The sequence below is a fragment of the Dicentrarchus labrax genome, unplaced genomic scaffold, assembly GCF_905237075.1.
Source record: "Dicentrarchus labrax unplaced genomic scaffold, dlabrax2021, whole genome shotgun sequence".
NCBI lineage: Eukaryota > Metazoa > Chordata > Actinopteri > Moronidae > Dicentrarchus > Dicentrarchus labrax.
The window spans coordinates 10,249,771-10,270,478 of record NW_026136709.1 but is presented as its reverse complement, the minus strand read 5'-3'; the positions used below and the strand labels follow the sequence as shown (position 1 = coordinate 10,270,478).

Genomic DNA, 20,708 nt, shown 5'->3' with positions numbered 1-20,708 from the left:
ATTCCTCAGCAGCTCTCTGACGTTTAATGGAAAACTTAGGCACAGTTATTGGCACCCAAATACATAAATACAGTTGAGCATATTGTTGTATCTGACTTCCTTATTAAAGGAACCAGACAACAGTTACACTCTTTCCTTTTCGTTGGATTAACGGCACTCATCCAGCCAGTTCCAAACAGCAGCACTATTTGTTTATGTTTGATTATAAGCTGATGTATTTTTATGCTTTGGAATGCATATCATCTCTGTTGATCAATTATGACTATGTCACATGGCTTTAACACTGACAGCTTTATTTTCAGTGGGAAGTTTGTGTGCTGATGTCACATGAACACCATGAATCTATACGGCTGTGTTCATCTTGCCCCTACAACAGAACACTATCTATTTTGTATATGACTCAGATGAGTGGTTATATCAAAGATGATTCCATATTATCTATTCGCAATTTTATTAACATATTTGATTTAATTAAATGTAAACACATTTTGGAAAAAATATTGGTGCTGGCATATTATTTTGTTGGTTTTATAGAATATATGGAAGAACAAGAAGATTAAAAACAATTTTAGAAAGTTCACACATTATAACTTAACAGGTAACAAACATCATATCCATTATATGGCTCTGCTGTGAGCAATAGCAAGCTCAACCCCAGTTGTCTACAGGTGCTTTTTTCTTCACACTGAAACTGAAATACAGTTTAACAACACAACCTTCAGTTTTAGTGCGGATGTGTGAAACCTGCGAATCCTAATATGGTAGTGATATACTGACGTATGTTTGTCTCCAACTGCTCAACGTACCTGATTTCGAGATAGTCTTTTGAGACACTCGCAATGCTAAGCACACACAGCCGTTCATCCGTAAAGGCACTGTTCCTGCTGAGTAAAGTTGGGTGTGACCAGTGTAACTTATACCCTCCCCATTTGTCCGCGTTCACACAGTAGCAGTTTCCTCATTTTTGATGGCACTCCCTTTACTGACCTTGTGATTGGTTTATTTGCACATAAAAGATACTTATCAGTGACGCTTTAGTTTACTGCATGCGGAAACACTGTTCCACATTGCCATAGACAGACACTGCCCTGCCAGCTGCAGTGTTTATTCTTTCCAGGAAACACTATCTGTACTAGAATAGTGCCAGCAGACAGAATCCCAGGGATATCTACATGTTTCAAGGGGCAGGTGTGGACAAGTTTCAGTGCCGAGGAGGTATCTCAGATTTATTTTGAAGGATCTGTCTGAGGACATCTTTCAGGATGGACAGCTTGTTCTTTGAGGACTTCTTGAAGGGTTGTGGATAGCTTTCCTCAGGTTTTACACACAGGAAATTCAGCAAGCAAAATCACACACCAGCAGATGGCCTCATTTGACAACATACAGGAAGTATTACTATTGCTCTGTAATTTATAGTAGTAGGCCTAACACTGTATTAAGACAATTTAGCCAATAATTAAGTATTTTTTCTTTTAGTACATTACATTTGTCTTTTGTTTTGCTTTTCAAAAATAAATTAATATCAGTCTAAAAGTACTTGGTGATAATATACAAATTAAAGGAACTAATAGACATACGCAGACAACAATACTCTTTTAACTGAACAAGAACACTAGATTCTGGGTAGGGCTAACTTAAGGGGAGACTAATGAAAAAGAAGCATGATTAATTATTAACAACAGGTGTGAGATTCAACCTGATCAGGTGACTTGAATAAGGAAGCTGGCAAAGTAAATAAAAACCTGTCTGGCTGCTCTAGTGCTTGGAGCACCTTTGACTAAATGCAAGTGGTGGAGCTGTACGAGAGCAGCTGAGTGTCCAGTCCTCAACTGCCGGTGTAGCAAAAATGATAAAAAAACTCTTCAACATCTTGGCCATTTTTGCCCTGCTCAGCCTGGCATATTTTGCTGTGTCTCTGCTCTACGGGAAAAACAGCAATTTTACTTTTTTTGCTCAGAAGTATCACGTGAAAAATAGAAATGGCACTTATTTCTGGATGTCAAAAGAACTTGTGCAACGGCTTGAAATGTGGGAAATGCAGACTCATGCCCCAAACGCCAGCCTAAAGAACACAGAGGTGCCAGCCCTTACTAACAAGACTTTAGAACTCTGCCCTGACACCCCTCCGCAGCTCGTGGGTCCTCTCTATGTGGATTTTAAAAATAAACAGACTTTGGATGAGGTGAGAGAAAAGGTCGGTTCATCTCTTCAGAAAGGAGGAAGGTACAAGACGCCAGATTGTATCTCCCGACAGAAGGTAGGTGAATGAATGAAGGGACAAATGAACGGATTAATAGAATAAACAATAGAAGTATGGATGAATTAATAACTGACAGATTTGGAAGGGTGTACCATGGTCTCAGATACCTGGAATCTAATTTAAAAAGAGGTGTCTAGATGTACAATCTGTGAACATAGGTACAGTATGTACTATTTGTACAATGTGTGTATATTATTATTATTAAATTATTATTAAATGATTACATCAACAACAGCTTTCAATAAAGTGTGTCACAGGTAAAGCATATTGTTGTCATCATTTTGGACAGTATAGTCTAGAAATGTTAACTTTAGTGGGGGGTTGTGTATCTATCATTATTTCTAGTTTTATTTAATTTAATAAAAACTAATAAGTCAAAAAATCTGAACTCAAAGTGAAAAAGTGAATACTTACAGGATACTTTTCACTGATTATTGACACTGAAGGGTTTTAAGGGAAAGAAAACACCAAAGTCTTAATGATTCTCTACATTAAAGCAAAATTACTTATTTCATCTGTTTAGGTGGCGATAATCATCCCCTTCAGAAACCGGCATGAGCACCTGAAGCACTGGCTTTTTTACCTCCATCCTATACTGATGCGACAGCAGCTGGACTACGGCGTATATGTCATCAACCAGGATGGAGAGGGAGTGTTCAACCGGGCTAAACTGATGAACACAGGCTATTTTGAAGCACTGAAGGAATATGATTACGAGTGCTTTGTCTTCTCTGACATAGATCTGGTTCCTATGGATGACCGTAACCTCTATAGATGTTTTGACAACCCCCGGCACTTGGCTGTAGCAATGGACAAATTTAACTTCCACTTACCCTATAAGACCTACTTTGGTGGGGTCTCATCACTGTCCAAGAGCCAATTCTTGAAGATAAATGGCTTCCCGAACAGTTACTGGGGCTGGGGCGGTGAGGATGATGATATCTATAAGCGAATTGTCTTCCATGGAATGTCCATTTCTCGACCTGACTCTGTGATTGGAAAGTACAGGATGATCAAACATGTGAGAGACTTGCACAATGAGGCTAATCCACACAATCCGGACAAACTGAGAAAAACCCATTCAACCATGGACAAAGATGGGATTAATTCCCTAAAATACACAGTCAAGGAGATTGTAAAGGATGTACTGTATACTTTCATCAGTGTGGATATTCAGGCCCCGCCAAGCTGAATGAGGATGGAAGTCAGTATAAACTTTATGAATATGAAGTACAGAGATTCTATCTGTTTTTTTCTCAGTTACTGTGGCACGATCCTTGAATGACCATCAATGTTCACAAAATAAAATGTGAAATTCACATTTCTCATTGCTTTTACACAAAAGTCAAATGTACAGCTATCTTTAAATGAGCCAGCAATGCACTGGGCTGCTCTTTGTGATGGATTCAGACACAAGAGGAGTAAAAAGTCTGCTCATAAATAAGAATATGTGGTGGATGTCACAGCAGAGATATTTTGGGAATTGTTGCATCACTTGCGCAGATTTTTGTGCATTCTGTTTTGTGTTTTTCCTCCCTCCTTTCTCTCCTTACTCTCTCAGGTGTTCCTCATTGGGGAGGGTTGGTTTGTGGCCCTACCCCCATATTTAGCTAACAGGTTCATGTTGTCTAACGTATGAGCTGTCAGGTATGTGTGGTTTGGGGATATAGTTTTACGACTTTTGTGCACTATGCCTTTGGGCTATGTTAATCAAGTTTGTGGCCATGTGCTGTCTGTAGGTGGTGTATTGGGAGCGTCCTATAGGGTTAAAGTCTGTGTGTGTTACTTTGCCTATAGCACTTTCACAATAGGCCCTTGACAGTATCTGTAACTTGTACTTGTTTCTTCTATAACACTTTTTGAAAAATTAACACTTTGTTGGCAGCGTTATGTGACGGTGCCATTGTTGGGAGATGCTTTGTTGGTACCTGGTCCTGGATTGTTTGGCTGGTTTGCCACAGTGGGATTTCATTTTGAGGCATTTGTTAGTCGCACCATTGACAATGATGACAAGTTAGATGGGCGTACGAAAGAAAAACTTCTGTGTGAAAATATTTAGCATTCCGATCAGCCCGCAAGGCCAGTAACAGGTCTTGAATTATATTATCTTGCCAGGATTGTTGTGCAATACTGGTTTAGTGACAAAAGTTCCAGTGACTGTTCAAGTGTCTGGCAGTGTCATTGTTTCCAGTGGTGCAGAAAGGAATCCTACGAGGATCAGTGTGTTTTTAAGGAACTGGGACACATTATTGCAAATTGTAATGCTTTGCATAGTGTAGCAGATGCATTATCACACTTGTAATTTTACAATGTTTGTGACTTATTTTTGTGTGGGGAATATAATTGCTAACTTAAGGTGAGGGTGTTGTGTGCTACCTGCCTCCTTGTGTTTTTCCTCCCTCCTTTTTCTCCGTGCACTCTGTAAGTGCTCCTCATTCAGCATGATTGGTGGCCCTGCCTACAGATCTAAGGGAGGCTGGAGAAGCAGGATCCTATCACATATGATCTTTTGCTCATTATTTTTGTGTTCTGTTATTTGAGGATGAAGTTTATATATATTTTGTTTTTTTTTGTTTTTTGTTTTTTCATGGGTCAGCCACACATTGGACATTAGCCTTCCTCCATCTATTTGTTTTCCAGACTCCCATAATTAATAGCACTATTTGTAAAATAATTTTGCTTTAAAAAAATAATGATCAGGTTACATTGTCCATACGCTGACTGTAACAATTGTAAGGTCGAATATCACACATGAAGGAGATGACTTGGAGTCATCAAAGAGGAGTGTTAGATGGCCAATGAGCTGGTGAAGGGGTTTTATATTTTGTTTCTCATTTATACAACAGTTTCTCATTTTCTTTAAGGTACAATGCAATAACCTTTCTGTTACAGACATTACTTCTAATGTACTCCATTACCGCTCACTGTGAATACGGAAGATACTGGAAAGGTGTACACAAACTGTGAGAAACCTCTGAATAGTCTTACAGTTGAAACCTGTTTTGCATAAAATGTTTTGATGGATACTATTACATTGGCTAGGGGGTATTTAACACGATTCCTCAGACTTTTGAATGTCTGGGGTAAGAATAAAGAATGAGAAATGAACTTTGGTTGCAGTGATACACTGCTTGGCGTGTCTTTTTCTCTCTGACAGATGTGCTTAAACAATTGCAAAGAACTGGAATGAAATGTATGATCAAGCTCTGAGCTTCTGGGTGAATAAAACAAAATTAAACCACTAGTAGATTGTGGTAACTAAAAGTACATTTGCTCAGTGAAATTGATGTTGTAAACTATTTTTAAATGCATCAAAGTTACTCTTAATGAGAGATTAAAGATTTAGATTGTTTTACTGGTTGCCTTTGTCCCTCTGTGCAGTTACATTTATGGTAACAGGTACATTTGGAGCCCCTAGGGGTCAGAGAAATATGACCTGACAGGTCAGCCAAGCAGAAGACGCTTTAGAAAGAGTATTCTATAGCCCTCTGCCCAGAATACACACACTCACAAACACAACCATACATACATACGTAATGTATCCCCCATCCTGACCCACCTCCTAATTAATTTTTCAGCATTGTTTCTCTTGGAAATGGGAAGCCGGGGGGCAGCCCACGTTAATATTGAGCTCATGATGATCAACTGATTTTTATCACCTGTCTAATAGGGGATACATACCAGTTGTGGTTAGCACAAATTCAGTTAAGTGAAATGTTAATCCAATATTGAATGCTAAATTCCAGCCATTGTACTGTGTATCAGACGGCTAACTAACTTCCCTGATCTTGTATCCTTAAAGGAAAATTTAGTCATCACTCATCTTGTGATTTATAATTTGATTCATTTTCCATTTTGCTGCTCACAAGCTCCCATTCAGTTTGTTTTTATCAAATATCTTGTTTCCTGTCATTTTATCATTTCAAAGTTAGAATTTGTCACATTGTAGCAACACATGCCTGCCCGTGCTTTATATGGGCGAACTTGTAAAAACCTGATTTACATGTTTGACCCTCTGTTGTGTTAAAGCGTCACTCAGCACCACATTGTACTGCATGCGTCTGTTTTCATGGGGCACTGCACATTCACAGAGTCAAAAGCTTGTCTGTTGATGAATTATTGACAAGTAGGAGGATTACACAACATCGCCCTGAGAGGGACTGTGGCATCATACGTGAGAGAAGTGAGGGCAACACCAACAAAGAGACGGGGATGTACAGAGAGAGAATATGGTGGTGGTGGTGGTGGTGGTAGTGGTAGTGGGGGTTTCCCATGAGGTTGCAGAGGTGAAACCCAGTAATACAGAGTGGAACCTTTACATGAGGAATTGATGTGTTTTGAGGATGTGTATTAAGGGTCACTTTGAACTCATCCTCAAACAGATTATTGCTCCAGTTGATGGTTGTAAATAGGGATGTTTACACCCTGACAAGACCGATTGAGGCTGAGGCTTTGAGTGTGTGTGCATCAGCAAAAAACATTTGAATTTGTGTCTGTGATCACACGTGCATTTCAACATGTAGGTTGATGTGTGGGGCTTTTTTTCCCCGTATAAATGTTTTACTCCATCAGTTCAACTCCAATCACATCTCTTGCACACTGTGTCAGGAAACCACCACCGCCCCCTAAACGCTCTCCCATCCTCCTTCCTGCCCAGCCCCCTCTTTTCATTGGTTGACCTAGTGGAGTTACTATGGGAACGACTGTAGAGAGGCTGCCACGCAGAATGTGGGGTACAGCTTTTGCATGGCGCTTAGGGCTCCATCACATACACACACGTTTATCAGGGCAAGGAAACCCTACCTAGACCCTAGATCAAGATATATTTTTTAGAACTATCAGTATGATTCATTCTGTTTTTTCTGTGCTAGCATTTTCCTGCACCAGAATCTGTAATTTAGTGGGTCGTTCTATAGGGGGCTTTTTAAATTGATTGCTTTGAAGATATTTCAAATCTACTCTGGTAAAGTAGCTGGTAGCTAATGTTAGCTGATGTTAGCAAACACGAGTCGGATATTGCTGTAGGCCTAACTGACTTTACTGAGTCAATTTGCTGATCTAATGACTCTTATTACGCTACGTTTTAGCATACCATTATCCCATTATTGCTATGTGGCTGCTGTTCATCAAATGTTACGGTAGCTAAACCCTTCATTTAAGAGCACTGAAGCCAGACAAACCCTCACTCACTCACTCACTCACTCACTCACTCACAATAAATCTTCCCACTTTTTCCTCATGCATTTCTTCCTCACTACCTCCCTTGTTCTCCTCTCTTCAGTGGTTTGTATAAGAACTTCATTGTTCAGCACAAACGAAATCCATGCACTAGATTTATGCACCAAAACAAACACGCACACATGGACTCAAACATGGCTCACAATGAGGATGAGTGTCCACATCCAACAACCAAGCAGGAGCAGATTAATGATGAGATCAGCTGGCACACACACACACACACACACACACACACACACACATAGGCGTGCACCAGCATGCACCATTCTCACTGTCAGCATCACTAGCTTTGATCTGGTGGGTACAAGTGAGTGTTATGGTCTTACGTAAGGCTTTTACATAAACCTCAGCGTGCAGAAATGGAGAGAGAGAGAGAGAGAGAGAGAGAGAGAGAGAGAGAGAGAGCTGGATAGAGAGGGAGGGGGTTTGCTGCACCATTACAAAGGGGATTCGCACTGCACCAAATCCTCCTCACACTACACATGCATGCACTACCACTCCACAACAACACACAAGCTTTCTCTAGCAACATGTGTCTTCCTTGAAACAATAGGACCCTCCCTTTCATCTATATTCAGGACACACAGACAGGTTCCATATCCACACGCATCAGCTGTGCATCAGCTGCCTGTCTTTGTCATCAAATGGGCTGTCTGTCCCTGTCTCTATGGGTCTTTTCCCACGAGAGACCAACAGCAGACAATGACACATCCGTCAAGCTTTCATCTCAGAGATCAATAAAATGTATTGATAACCTATTACTGCCAAGCCAAGCAGACCTCTCTCCAAGTGCGACACCACAACAAAAATGCCACATGCTGCACATCAACAAAAGCATCTCTGTTTCTCACCCTCTCTCCCACCCTAGCCTACTCCTTGGGGATTTAAGCCACCAGTATGTGTGGGTGGAAAGATGGAGGAGGGGAGTTGAAGAGAGGAGGGCTCTAGTTTTGCTCTAATTATACAAGTACACAAAGCCTCTGATGATAAGGTGTATGGGTTCTTGTGTAAATGTGGTCACAAAGAGTCTGGAGCTCATCATCTATCAGCGCAAACACAGTTTTATTCATTAAATATGAAAAGTGGAAAGACTTCACACCGTGAAAAGACAGACGGTAACAAAAAAGAAGGAAAACATAATGTGCTTTTCACTGCAGCGAATGATCACATAAAGGCCCAGATTTATAATCAGAAAGAAAAGAGAGAAGTATCAGTCTGAAAAGAAAGGAACTGAGACAGGTGGCAATATGGTGGCCTCTGTGGTTGATGCCATTACTGTGTACATGCCAGTGCGATAGATCAAGGTACTCAAATGTCCGGCTTTCATTTTCATTATGTAATTCTTGGAAGAGGTGGAGAAACAAGTTACTCACAAAACTATGGCACGTCGGACATCAACCATGGAGGGCGCCATATACACAAAACATATGATGCATAATGCTATTTTTCCAGTTCATAGTTCCTTACTCTCTCTTCAGTTTAACATGAATGTAATTTGATTCAAACAGTGTGGTTTCCCATTCATAAAGCAAAGTCAAATTGTGATTTTTGGACTCATCGGGCAACTGTTTTGGTCAACAATCCACGAGCATCAGCACTACTGTTTTTTCAATTTTTACCAGGAATACTTCAAAGGTTTGGATTGTTACCCATTTCAATCACCAAACAAGTTACCGTATGTCACCATTCCTTTCCATCGAATCACCCTTCTGTCAATCAGCATTCCAAGGACGGAAGAATGAAGTTGATTGAACAATAAACAAAGAGCACAGTGTAGCAGAGAAAACATAAAGGACATGATCATTCCCTGCTCCCCATATGACCTTTAGCCTGTCCTTCTTTTATCGGGTGAGAAACACACTTACTGCAGACCTGGGATCAGGTTACCCCATGGCCTGCCCTACACTACACCATGTGGAGGCTGAAAAGATATCTGAACCTGGAGCAGTGTTGTGGATCAATCATTACATTCTAAATGAGATGGAAAGCTATCATGAACTAGAATGACCCTCAAGTGTCATTGGTACCCCTGTGGTTAGGATTGGAGAAAACGTGCATCATCTCAAATGGCTTTTCCTATGAAAACCCCCCTCTTTAACCGAAGGGTAGGGAACACTCTGCTCCCTGTAACTTGTCTCACTGAATCACTGACAAAGGCCTTTTAAGACTGCAATACACCCCCTCATTCTTAAAACAAGTGGTGCTTTGCAAGGCTGCAACACTGTGCAGTAGTTTGTCTTCATTTTTCAGATCTTAGAAAACAGTCAACTCCACCATTTGTCGTGCCCCCACAAAAGAGGGACAAAGAGGAAAACAGACCAATACAGGAAAATATATGCTGACCAATGATCTACAATGATGTGAAGCTACATTCAGATTCACACACAGCTGCGGTGGTTCCTCGAATGAAGTTGTACAGTGTTTATCAGTACAACAGCCAGGAGAAGGAGGGTGAAGGACTGTGACATGGTTTACCATTAATCCCCACATTTTGCTTTACATCTTAAGCTGTGATCCAGTAAATTACGTGACTCTTTATCTGAAGCCCTGAATTTCCTCACAGCCTGTTTAGAAAACCACTTGCAGGCATATTCTGGCTCTGTAAAACTGGCTGACAGCGAGGATGCCTACCTATCATCCTCTCACATCAGCCTATACAGTATGTTGGTAGAGAAAAACAGAAAGAACAGAAAGCAGAGTATTAAGAAGCTGGTGCGATCACAGTTAAAGATCCGTACAGTATATGACTTCGGAAAGGAGGAGCCTATAAAAACAGTATGAAATTCAGTGAAGTACTAACTAGAAAAAATTTGTTGTTTGTGCATGTGTCCTTGACGAAGAAAGTCATCCAGTGTAGCTACAAAGACAGTGCCAGAGGTTGAACAGTGTGTGTAACTAAGATCATTCAGTATTAGACAATGTTCCCTGACCTTTGCGCCTTGTATGTGTGGCACTGCATGCAAAGAGGGTGAGAAAGTGTTTGTGTCCGTGTATGATTTTGGACGTGTGTGTTGTGTGTGTGTTTGTGTGTATCAATGCATCAGTGTAAGGGATCCCTCCAGGTTGAGTATTGCGATAGCTTTGTAGGTTTCCATTGGTAATTCAACAGTTGTAAATCCCAGAGATTTAAGTCCTATGGATGAACTTCGGTTGATGCAGTGATCCAAAAGCAACAGGCTGAACAGGCCAAACTTCAAAGTCAAAAGTCCAATAAAAAAAAAAAACAGTCAAAACAGAGGTGGTCTCCCCTCCAAAACACATAGGATATTGTGTGCCACATTTGGAGATGCAAAGTAGGTAAGTAATAAAACCAGCTCTATGTTCATTTGTATATTTGCACGTACAGTTTAATAATCAGTGTGGGGTCAGAAGAAGACCATCTTCAAAAAGCAAAAAACACATACAACAGCCAAAAAATGGTGGGTTATTCCATACTGGGGGACATTGTTGAGTCTGTTCAAGACTATTAGAGTCTGTCAAATGAAGACTGGGTTTCTTTTCAAACTTTGGCTCTAGATCAAAGGATTAGGAGGTAATTTGTTACAGATTAGACAAGATGACAAACTGAGGAAAAAAAACTTTTGATTAGATTAGGTCCTTATGAGCAAATCATGTTATGCCATGTGGAATTCAATAAGAAAAATGTAAAAGATAAAAAGGTGCTCTGCTTTTTTTTCTGCTTTTTTAGTTTTTCTTTTTTTTGCAGTGTGCAATCATGAGCTGTCAGACTCTCAGCAGGTCAGGAGCTTTTCCAGGAAAGTTACAAGGCAAATGTGTCTATTGCGAGTCCATGGATTGTCAAAAGTCAACCTCCAAAGTCCCAGTGAGAGCTGTGAAGTGTTAACCCAGCTTTTTGGAGTCTCCTTGTGACTTTCTCAAGTGAACAAAACCACTTATTCTACTCTACCCTGTCCTAACCCAAAACACTTAGGGAATGAGAGCTTTTAAGATTTGAGAGGAATTTATAGGCCGTTAACTCTACAGCTCAACATTTTTCTTGGTCTGGGAAAACTTTTGGCTCTGCATAAACAGCACTGAAGTGATGTCCATAAGTTAATAGGAGAGAACTGCCCATTCGACAGGAATTACTTCTTGTGGGCAGTTCCTCTAGTTGTGCTGCCAGGTTTGTTTCCAGAACGACGGACGGGCACCTTGGATACTGGGATTCTGGTGCGAGCTGGGGGAGGCGCTTGGGTCTTTGGAGGGGGGGATTCGGCCTCTAGAACAGAGGAGAGGGCTGACTGGCTTGCAGAGTGGGGAGGGGGAGTTTGTCTGCTGCTAACAGGGATCTTGGATTCCCGAGGCAGGCTGGTGCTGCCTTTCATTGATCGGAAGGAGGAAGAGGAGGAGGAGGAAGGGGAAGTGGGGCTCAGTTTGTATTCAGTGGATGGGGAGGGCGTACTGTTTAGATCTTCCTCCTGCTCTCCATCCTCGTCGGGATCATTGTAGAGGTCGTACAGGTGGTCTCCAGAGCAACTGTCACGTGACAGAGCCATCTTCTGGTTGCGCTGCAGACCGCTCTCATCAGGTGTTGCTGTGGGCGTTGCTGAGGGAGTGTCCCAGTAGCCCTCATCACTGAGTGGCTCTTTGTCACCAGGGGATGTGGGATGGCGGCCATGTGTGTGAGGAAGGGGGGGTTTAGCCGCCCGGCTTCCTGCTGCACCAACTACTGGAATCTTACTGAGCCCCAATGCCTTCACCTGGGGTATTTTTCGGTCTGCACTCTTGGTGGCTGAGGGCAGGTGGCTGCTGGCAAGGCTGGAGGTGGCGCGAGGGGGATATGTGGAAGTTGGGGTTGAAGAGGGAGGTTGGTGTGACCGGGGTAAAGCAGGGGAGTTGTCTCCTGTGGAGGGCAACATATGCCAGAGCCCCTGCATGTCCGCATCGTCCACTCCTTCTGGACTCGCCATTTCTTCCCCTCCGCCCATGTAAGCGACTACGCCACTACCGGCTGGGTGTTGCTGCGGTGGAGGCGGCGCCCGGGCCCGGGCCGGGAGGGAGGAAGGCACTGAGCTTGGGGTAACAGAGAACATGGGCTGTGTGAGCTGGGAAGGTAGAGGGGTTTTGCATGGGGAGCCACGAGACGTGGCACTGGTGATACCAACAACTCTCCCAGCACCCACTCCCACACTCCCCCCTCCTCCCCCACTGCTGCTACTGCTGGTTCCACTGCCCCCATTCCCCGCTGGCCCCTCCTCGTCTGCATCAGCAATAATGTCACCGCAGCCTGTCAGTGAATCAAAGCTCTTGAGGGACGTGACGTCAGTGAAGAGGAGAGAGCAAAGGCGGTCCACCGAAGGCTCTGAGGGTGGGTCACCCGTGCTGCAGCGGTCCAAAGGGGGTGTAGCGAGGGAGGGGGTGAGACTGGAAATTGAGGCTTTGGCTTTTTGGATGGGAGCGCGCAATGGTGAGTCAGTGGGTGTGTAAGGAAAGGGGGAGTCTGGCTCACCAGATGGCCCTGGCATGGCAACACAGTGTGGGGGTGTCATAGTAACACTAGTAGTGGGAGTCTCTAAGTTAGGTTCTGTCTCTCCATTCCCACAATCCTCTTGGTGATGATGCGGAGGCGGTTCAAGGGTGAGCGTAATATCCTTTACCTGTTCAGAATCGGCGACATCCCCATCCTTCTCTCGCCCCTCCACCTCTTCCGCCTCTGCCTCGTTTGTTTTTTCCTTGCGTCTCCATCGCATGCTGCTAAAAAAGCCCTTTAGGCCCCTCCCTCTTCTGACAAGCCCCGCCCCTCCATTTTCACTCGACCTGAAACTCCCACGTCGAAGTAGAGAGAAGAAACTCAGTGATTTACTAAGAGACCTCACTGGTCCCGCCTCCAGGCTAGCAAGCCCCTCCCCTCTCTGTCCATCAGCATCGTTGTTAGAGCTTGTTAGTCCATCGTGGGTTTTGCTCCTAACGAGTTCCACTGATGCTGCTGAGCTGTTCCCGTTCAAAGAATTCCCATTGTCAGAATTCCCGTTGTTCCCACTGTTTGTAGCCCCTTTGTTCCTGAAGGAGAAGAAGCTGGCCATTCCAGAGCCGGTGCGGCGCTTTCCGAAGAGTTTGAAGGCAGCTTTGTTGATCTTCCCGGTGGGCTGGGGGTCACACTGAGGGACCACAGGAGGCTCCACATACTCCGACTGCACCTCCATTATCTAGCGCTCTATCGCTTCCACTCTATCGTGGAGAGAGCTCTCTAACTGCCTCTCTGTCCTCTCTCTCTGGCCTCACATACACTCACCTTCTCTCTCTCTCTCTCTCTCTCTCTCTCTCTCTCTACACCCTGCTGTCTGGTGCTCTTTCACTCCCACTCTGACTGGCTCTAACGCCTGCCTGCTGGTTTTCTGTCTAAGCCTCCCTCCCCTCCCTCTCTCTCTCTCTCTCTCTCTCTCTCTCTCTCTCTCTCTCTCTCTCTCTCTCTCTCTCACACACACACACACACACAATCACACACACACATGCTGGGAGCTGCTCCTTACTGTATCCATGGCAACTGGGTGGGCTAAGCAGCTTTCGTCAACGTTGGCGGGGCGCCAGTGTCTGTCCTCCACTCCCTCCCCCATCCTCCTCCTCCTCTCTTCCTCTACCTTCCCTGTCACCAATGCACTGTTTGCTCTTTTTCTTTTGACTGTTCATCATTTTATAAGGTCTAAACACACTGCTTCCATTCCTGTATGTGTGTCTGTGTGTGTTTGTACTGTACATGGCTCAGTGTGGCAAATAAGTAGAGATACACACCCGCTGATGAATTATGACGGATTAGACATGAGTTCAATATGTTTATGGGAGCTTTCAGTGAGTCATAAGACAGAGTGGAACAGCTAATTATAAGGACAGCTTGCATACTTGTTTGGATTTGATGTTGTTTATACGTGTATGTGGAACATGAGCGATGGAGGTGAGAACAATCTAACAAGTGAAAGCAGACTACTTAATGGCAGGTAAGTTTCACATCTGAATATTTGTTTGTGGATGAGTCTCACTGTATCATCCTGTGAATTAAGCCATATCAAACCTTCATGCAAACAGTAGTTTGACGGTATAAATTTAGCAGCATTGCGTGTGTGCATATTTGTTTGTGAGCCTCAAAGTAAACAAAAATAAGCCTGCCAGAAGCCTGAATTAGAGGACTCAAATACGAGATCTGCTGATCAACAGTATGAGCGGGCTTAAGCTGGGATATGGATTTAGAAAAAATATTTCAGTGCACACACACACACACACACACACACACACACACACACACACACACACACACACACAGCTCAGACATGACTCCAATACAGTTTGGGGCAGACATATAGGCCATATGGCTTCAAACCCTATTCCATATGGACGCACAGGGCCAGGTGTCTGAGAGTTATGACAACACTAACTGTCATCCTAAGTGTGTGTGTGTGTGTGTGTGTGTGTGTGTGTGTGTTTTCGATCAACAGTACAATCTTTCTTTTAAGATTAGCTATACCGTTAGCACCTACCCTGGCAACCAGCAAAGTTTCTGTGGCATTTAGAACAATTAACTGTTCACTAACTGGAGGAAAAAAGCAATGTATAGTCTTAACTTGTTGACTTGTTCTTATTATCCTTTCCTTACTCTCTTAAGCATACACAAGACATTATATATATGTAAAATGGTTCAAAGTCTTACTGTGTGTTGATGAAACAAATAGTTATGTAAATGTGCAACTCATGCTTTCATTGAGGTGTTTTAAACGTGTTCTCCCCACCTCTCCTGTTGAGCTACTGTTTTTCATCTTCGCCTGCAGTGGATTCACCCAGAGTTCCCCCATTTTTGGAGTATGATCCACCGTGGGTGCTCTTTTTATTGCCTATTCTATCCTCCCAACCCCCCACGAATCTCCCTGATACCCCGACCCAGTTAGGAAACCTCCTTTCCCCTTCTTCCTCCCCTCCCCTGATCCTTTTCTCTCTCCTTCTCCTCCTCCTCCTCCTCCTCCTCCTCCTTAGTTGCTGTGGGCACTGGCTCTCCTCTTCCAGCCCACTGCTATTAAACAATGTCTGCATTCATCCGCCCAAGGCAACACACACACCCACAGATCCACAGACATGCTCACACCCACACAAACACATTTTGAGGGCTTCCCCAGAGTGAAGCACTGAAGCGTACCTTCCTCATGCTCTCCCCCAATAAGTAAGATAATCTGCCCAGTCAGCCCCCAAGTCAGTCACCCAGCCTGTTTGCTTGCCAGTCAGTCAGTCACCCAGCGTGCAGGTTTTCAGGTACACCAGATACTCAAGCGTGATGCCCTACAGCCATATGAGCAGGTCATCTGGCTATTGGATGGACTTGAAGCTGACTCTGAGCAGCAGATGGCTGGCTATGAGTGGAGACTGATGAGTGGGCTCAGTTATCACATGACGAGACAAAGGATTTAGCTGCCTTCTTAGAGTGGAAATGCACATTGTTCTGCTGCTTAAATCGTTACTGCTGGTATGTAATATTTGAATATTCTGTAATTAAGAATATTATCATAAATATGGCAACCTGCGCCAGCCTTTACAATCTATTTTACACTGCTGAACCAGGTTTTGGAGGGAAAGCAACAGGGTTTAGTGGATTATACCTATTTAATACAAATAAATTAATAAAGAAAGCAGGCTTTGACATTTTTGCAGTTTAAGGTAAATATTAGGCTAACTATTACAAAATAAGATATATAACAAGAATTGTGGTTCACAAGCTTTTCATGGATATTTCTGAGTGGTTTTAGTCAGTTTGGTGTTTGCAAAATGCAACATGTGCTTTCTTCAGAACCTAATGATTAATTAATTTCTCTATTTACTGTGAAAGAGAAGAAAGACGCATGCACACAAGCAGTAGAAGAAGTACACACCCTATTATCTTTACGCACACACCCTCTCTTCCTCCCCCATCTGTCTAAATAGGGTTCCCATTTCAGCCCCCTGAGTGAAGCTCAGCGCTAAGTGGGACAGTTAGAGGACATTTTCTCTCTCTGCCTCTCTTTCTCTCTCACTGTGTTTTCTGATGATATGGCTTGTCTGAGTGTGTGTGTGCGTGCGTGCATAGTGTGTGTACACTTTGCATTAGGTTTGCATGTAGCTGCTGGATGTGCTTTTAAAGCGTCCATGCTCTGCTAGCCAGGAGTCCTGCCGGATTGCAAGTATTGATGCTGTCTTAAAAGCATATGGCTGTGTATGTATGGCAGAGGGAATGCATGAAAGGATGCACAGATGGATGGATGAATATCTTAATAACCTGATAGAATGCAGAGTGTGCAAAATGTGTATACCAGTCATCTTCCTGATATGGTTATGAGAGTGAACCCATGCTAACTTTCCTGTTTGTGTCAGTCTGTTATTATTAAAAATGCACAAGCCTTCCGAGCCAATCTTTCCCAGAGATGCAAATCATTTCTAGGTAAAGGGAATAGATTTGTCTGCTTAGTTTCACTGCAGCTAGGAGTGGCTGTACAGTAGCTGCTCATCCTGCAAAGCCTATTCTAAATATTCCACTGTCTCCACACCATGATGTAATTATCTTGATTTATTAAAGCTTTTGTCCTTATCATCCAACTTTAATTATCTGACTATCATGAGATTGCCACTGGTGCCAAATATAAATATGATGATGGTGTCTCAACAGTCACGCTCTCTTCTTTGTTCAATCCACTTAATCCTTTTTGCATATTGGTACCAACCTTGCTATGAAGATGAAAAGTTCCAATCAGCTGCTACACACACACACACACACACACACACACACACACATATTCTGCTTCTCTAGGCCACAGCTCGAATAGGTAGTTATAGGTGAAATACAGCTATCAATATCATACTGGAGTTTTACATGCTTATATTAAACAATTGAGCTGAAGTCTGGTTGTGTGACATTCCCTTGATTGTGCCCTCACACCCACAAAGGAAATAGGATACGTAAGTAAATAAGTACACACCCTATTCAGTACAATAGCCTACTGCCAGCTCCTGCTATGAACTTGACCTAGCTAGGGTTTAGAAGTGTAATATTTGAAGTTCCAACCTTTAGACAGTCACTTTGTTAATCAGGTGTGAATGTAACGTATGGCTCTTGGCAAGGATGAAGAAAATAAAATTCATAATAGATATCTGTATCTTAAATAAAATATGGGGATATCCATAAAATATAGATATCTATTGTACCAGCACTACAATGTGTTTTGACATATCACTACATTCGTACACAATAGGTCTGTAAGAGATTTTCTAATGCAAACAAGGCACAGGTGTGCCTGCTTGTCCTTTGTTGCCAGTTATAATGGGCCAACAAACCCAGCGTGTTCTGGCATCGTTGTTAAGGAACAGATCTCTCTCTCTCTCTCACACACACACACACACACACACACACACACACACACACACACATACACCCACACCCATCATCTTCATCATCATCATCACTAGGGGTCCTATTGGTCAGGTTGTTTCAGGACAGAGGGTCTTCCAGCTCCAGATTAAACTAAGCTATAGTGTGGTGTGTGTGTGTGTGTGTGTGGTGTGTGTCACCGCAAAAGTTCATGTTTGTGTATGTGTGTAAAGTATTAACCCGCCCCCAAGGATTACCCCCTGTGCTCTTTTGTTACTTTAGTAATCAACAGGGAGTGGTATTAACTATTATTAAGCTGTCTAAGCACGGACTCCCCAAACACTTTTACATTCCAAAGGCTGCAAACAATGTCTCTATAGGCTTTTTAACCTTTTTCCTAAAATAACCCCCAAGCCATCAAATAAACCCTAGTAAGATGTCAGAGAGAAGTCTAGTCCAACTATATTTATTCATTCAATTAAATATTTCCGGTGCCAGTTTCTTTTTTGCACAGGTTACTGACGACTTGTCATAGCATGAAAAGCACAAGTTCAATTAATAATATTAATGATGGCTCTGTTCCATTAAGGTGTACCAGTTCCAGAGTCCTGGTTTTATGTATGCTAGCTCATTACTGGCTCACTAGGACACGTAAATGGAACATAGCCGTCATTAACGTTATTAATTTCTGCCACGAACAAGGTCTATACTTACTCCATGTGCATGCCACACACTAATTATAGAGCAATTTGGCATGGCGAACAAAGAGTCATGTGATGGATAATTCAAATTACTTACACAAGGGAGTAAATAGAGAGGTGCAGTTGCCAATTTCTGATCATTAAAAATGCTCTTTACATATTGTGGTCTTTATGCCCAGTGCCTGGTCCAAAACATTGCACCCCTACGGCATCCTATCAGTCTGATACACAAAAACAATTTCATGTTGTAGTCAGGTGTCATATAAAGAAAGAAAGGGGGGGGGGTATAAAAAAATAAATTTTACACTACAGGCCCACACACACACAATCTGCATGTGCACCATCTACATATATTGTGTGTGCATGTATACAGTATGCACAGTTAGTGGGCTTTCTGTGCGTGTATGGACATTTGGAACGAGCACTGGCGGTGTTTATGGTGAGTGAGTACAGCATCCCTCCTTGTCCTCAGTGCTCGGGCACAGCATGCCGTGCAGTACTCATCTGAATGATTCAGAGCCCTGGGAGAGCCCTCAGCAGCTAGGCTCTGGAAGAGACCTCTCAATGTTTCATGCGAGGTAACACACACAAGTAGGCTACAGGAAGAAAGTAGTGACAGCGTGTTAGAGGCGCATTAACCTGAGTTACCGCTTTGTCAACAGTCCAAACAGTGAGCGTGCCACTGAAAAACTAAGCAAATATTTCTGTTTTACTCTGATGTTGCAACTTCAGTTAACTTATTGATACCATTAAATCAACTCTATTAAACTCAATGCTGTAAATTATTTGACTGGAAGAAAGCCTCTTTAGCACATTGCATCCATACAGCTAATGCAAATGATCATTTTTAAAAGGGTCAAATAAAAACACAGTTGGAGAAACCTTGAGAGAGAATAATGTGATGTCTTTGGAGAAAGCTGACACACTGCACTGTCAGTCTTTATTCCAAGTTGTTGTCGCTGCTCATAGACACCGATTTGTCTGAGGCCAATGGTCACTTTGTCTGATTGCTGTGGGGATGTGTGTGTAAGCACAAAACTAAATTTATTCCTACAGTATGCAAGAATGATAAAGAGAGTGGTGTTTAAGGAGGAACTAGTTCACTGCCAAGGCTGCTAGCACAAATTCCATAAAGTATTTAGAAGCACACAAGGCTGGACAAAACACAGCAGAATGAACAGTGTCTGCTGTTGTGAAGTTGTGTGCCAGGCAAAGCACCATACAAAGAAAATATATGCAAATGATCGAGAATCTGCAGAGACACGCACATTACACATTCACTTATATACTGACAGGTTTACATCTTGTTTTTCTTCAGCACTCTGATTTAGGAAGATGTTTGCTTGTAGAGTAAATCCAGTCCAATGAAGATCAAATCCTTTCTGAGCTTGGATATGAAGCAAAGTTACAACCTCAGTCTGGAATTATTAACACAGAATTATTATGCTCTCAACAAATAAAAGCTGAGCCAAAACACACAGTCTGGCTCAAAAATAAGTGTTAACTTCTGGCCTAAAATCCCCAGAGTAAAAAAAAAATAACCCAGTTAAAACAAGGGTGTATGAAAATGTCCTGCTCCAAGATAAGGGGATGACTGAGAGATATTTTCTAAATATTTCCACACCCAGTATTAGCAGCTACAATAAATTCTGTGTCAAGAAATACAGTTTGATATAATTGCTGCTAGATTTTTTTTGCTGAACTTTAAAACTCCTAAAGGATAATTAAATAAAATTCCTGTATAATTTAGGGGGAATTTTATCTGAAAATCCCCCAAAAATCCCTTTTAAAATGTGCAGCAGTCATGTCTTGCATTTGACAAACAGACCCATTGACTTCAGACCTATTTGACTTGGTGTATCTGTGGCAATGACCCCTGACCAGGGTCAGCTGTCATAAACAATAAGTCACTGACATCGCAGACGGACACAACAGATAGGATTTGGGATCAATGCACGTTAGTGAGTGAGATTATCTGATCAATGTGAGATGTAAAATAGGATTAAATAGTCAATGAGGGCAACGGTTGACAGCTCAACATCACAGCCCATTTGTCCATAGTCATAGTAATAGTTAAATAAGTTAAATGATCAGTGACTACTTAAAAAAACTAATCAAAACTGCATTAAGTTAGATACAGTTAGTAGCCAAAATTTGGTTCAGTAATATTTCCAGTGCTAGATTATCTTTAATG

General features: G+C 42.5%; 2 protein-coding genes across 2 annotated transcripts; one reads left to right on the top strand and one right to left on the bottom strand.

Moving 5' to 3' along the window:
• The first annotated feature begins 527 nt into the window (after positions 1–527).
• LOC127369421 (beta-1,4-galactosyltransferase 1) lies at positions 528–5,612 on the top strand. The gene is made up of 2 exons (XM_051410789.1): positions 528–2,257; positions 2,784–5,612. The coding sequence occupies exons 1-2, from the start codon at positions 1,847–1,849 to the stop codon at positions 3,450–3,452; spliced, it is 1,080 nt and encodes a 359-aa protein (XP_051266749.1). The 5' UTR covers positions 528–1,846; the 3' UTR covers positions 3,453–5,612.
• A 2,929-nt stretch (positions 5,613–8,541) lies between these two features.
• amer2 (APC membrane recruitment protein 2) lies at positions 8,542–13,828 on the bottom strand. The gene has a single exon (XM_051410788.1). The coding sequence runs from the start codon at positions 13,639–13,641 to the stop codon at positions 11,584–11,586; it is 2,058 nt and encodes a 685-aa protein (XP_051266748.1). The 5' UTR covers positions 13,642–13,828; the 3' UTR covers positions 8,542–11,583.
• Between the last annotated feature and the right edge of the window lie 6,880 nt (positions 13,829–20,708).

Coding starts and splice junctions, on each gene's coding strand:
- LOC127369421 (XM_051410789.1), top strand. CDS start 1,847: ATGATAAAAAAACTCTTCAACATCTTGGCCATTTTTGCCCTGCTCAGC. Junction 2,258..2,783: donor ATTGTATCTCCCGACAGAAG/GTAGGTGAATGA, acceptor TCATCTGTTTAG/GTGGCGATAATCATCCCCTT.
- amer2 (XM_051410788.1), bottom strand. CDS start 13,641: ATGGAGGTGCAGTCGGAGTATGTGGAGCCTCCTGTGGTCCCTCAGTGT.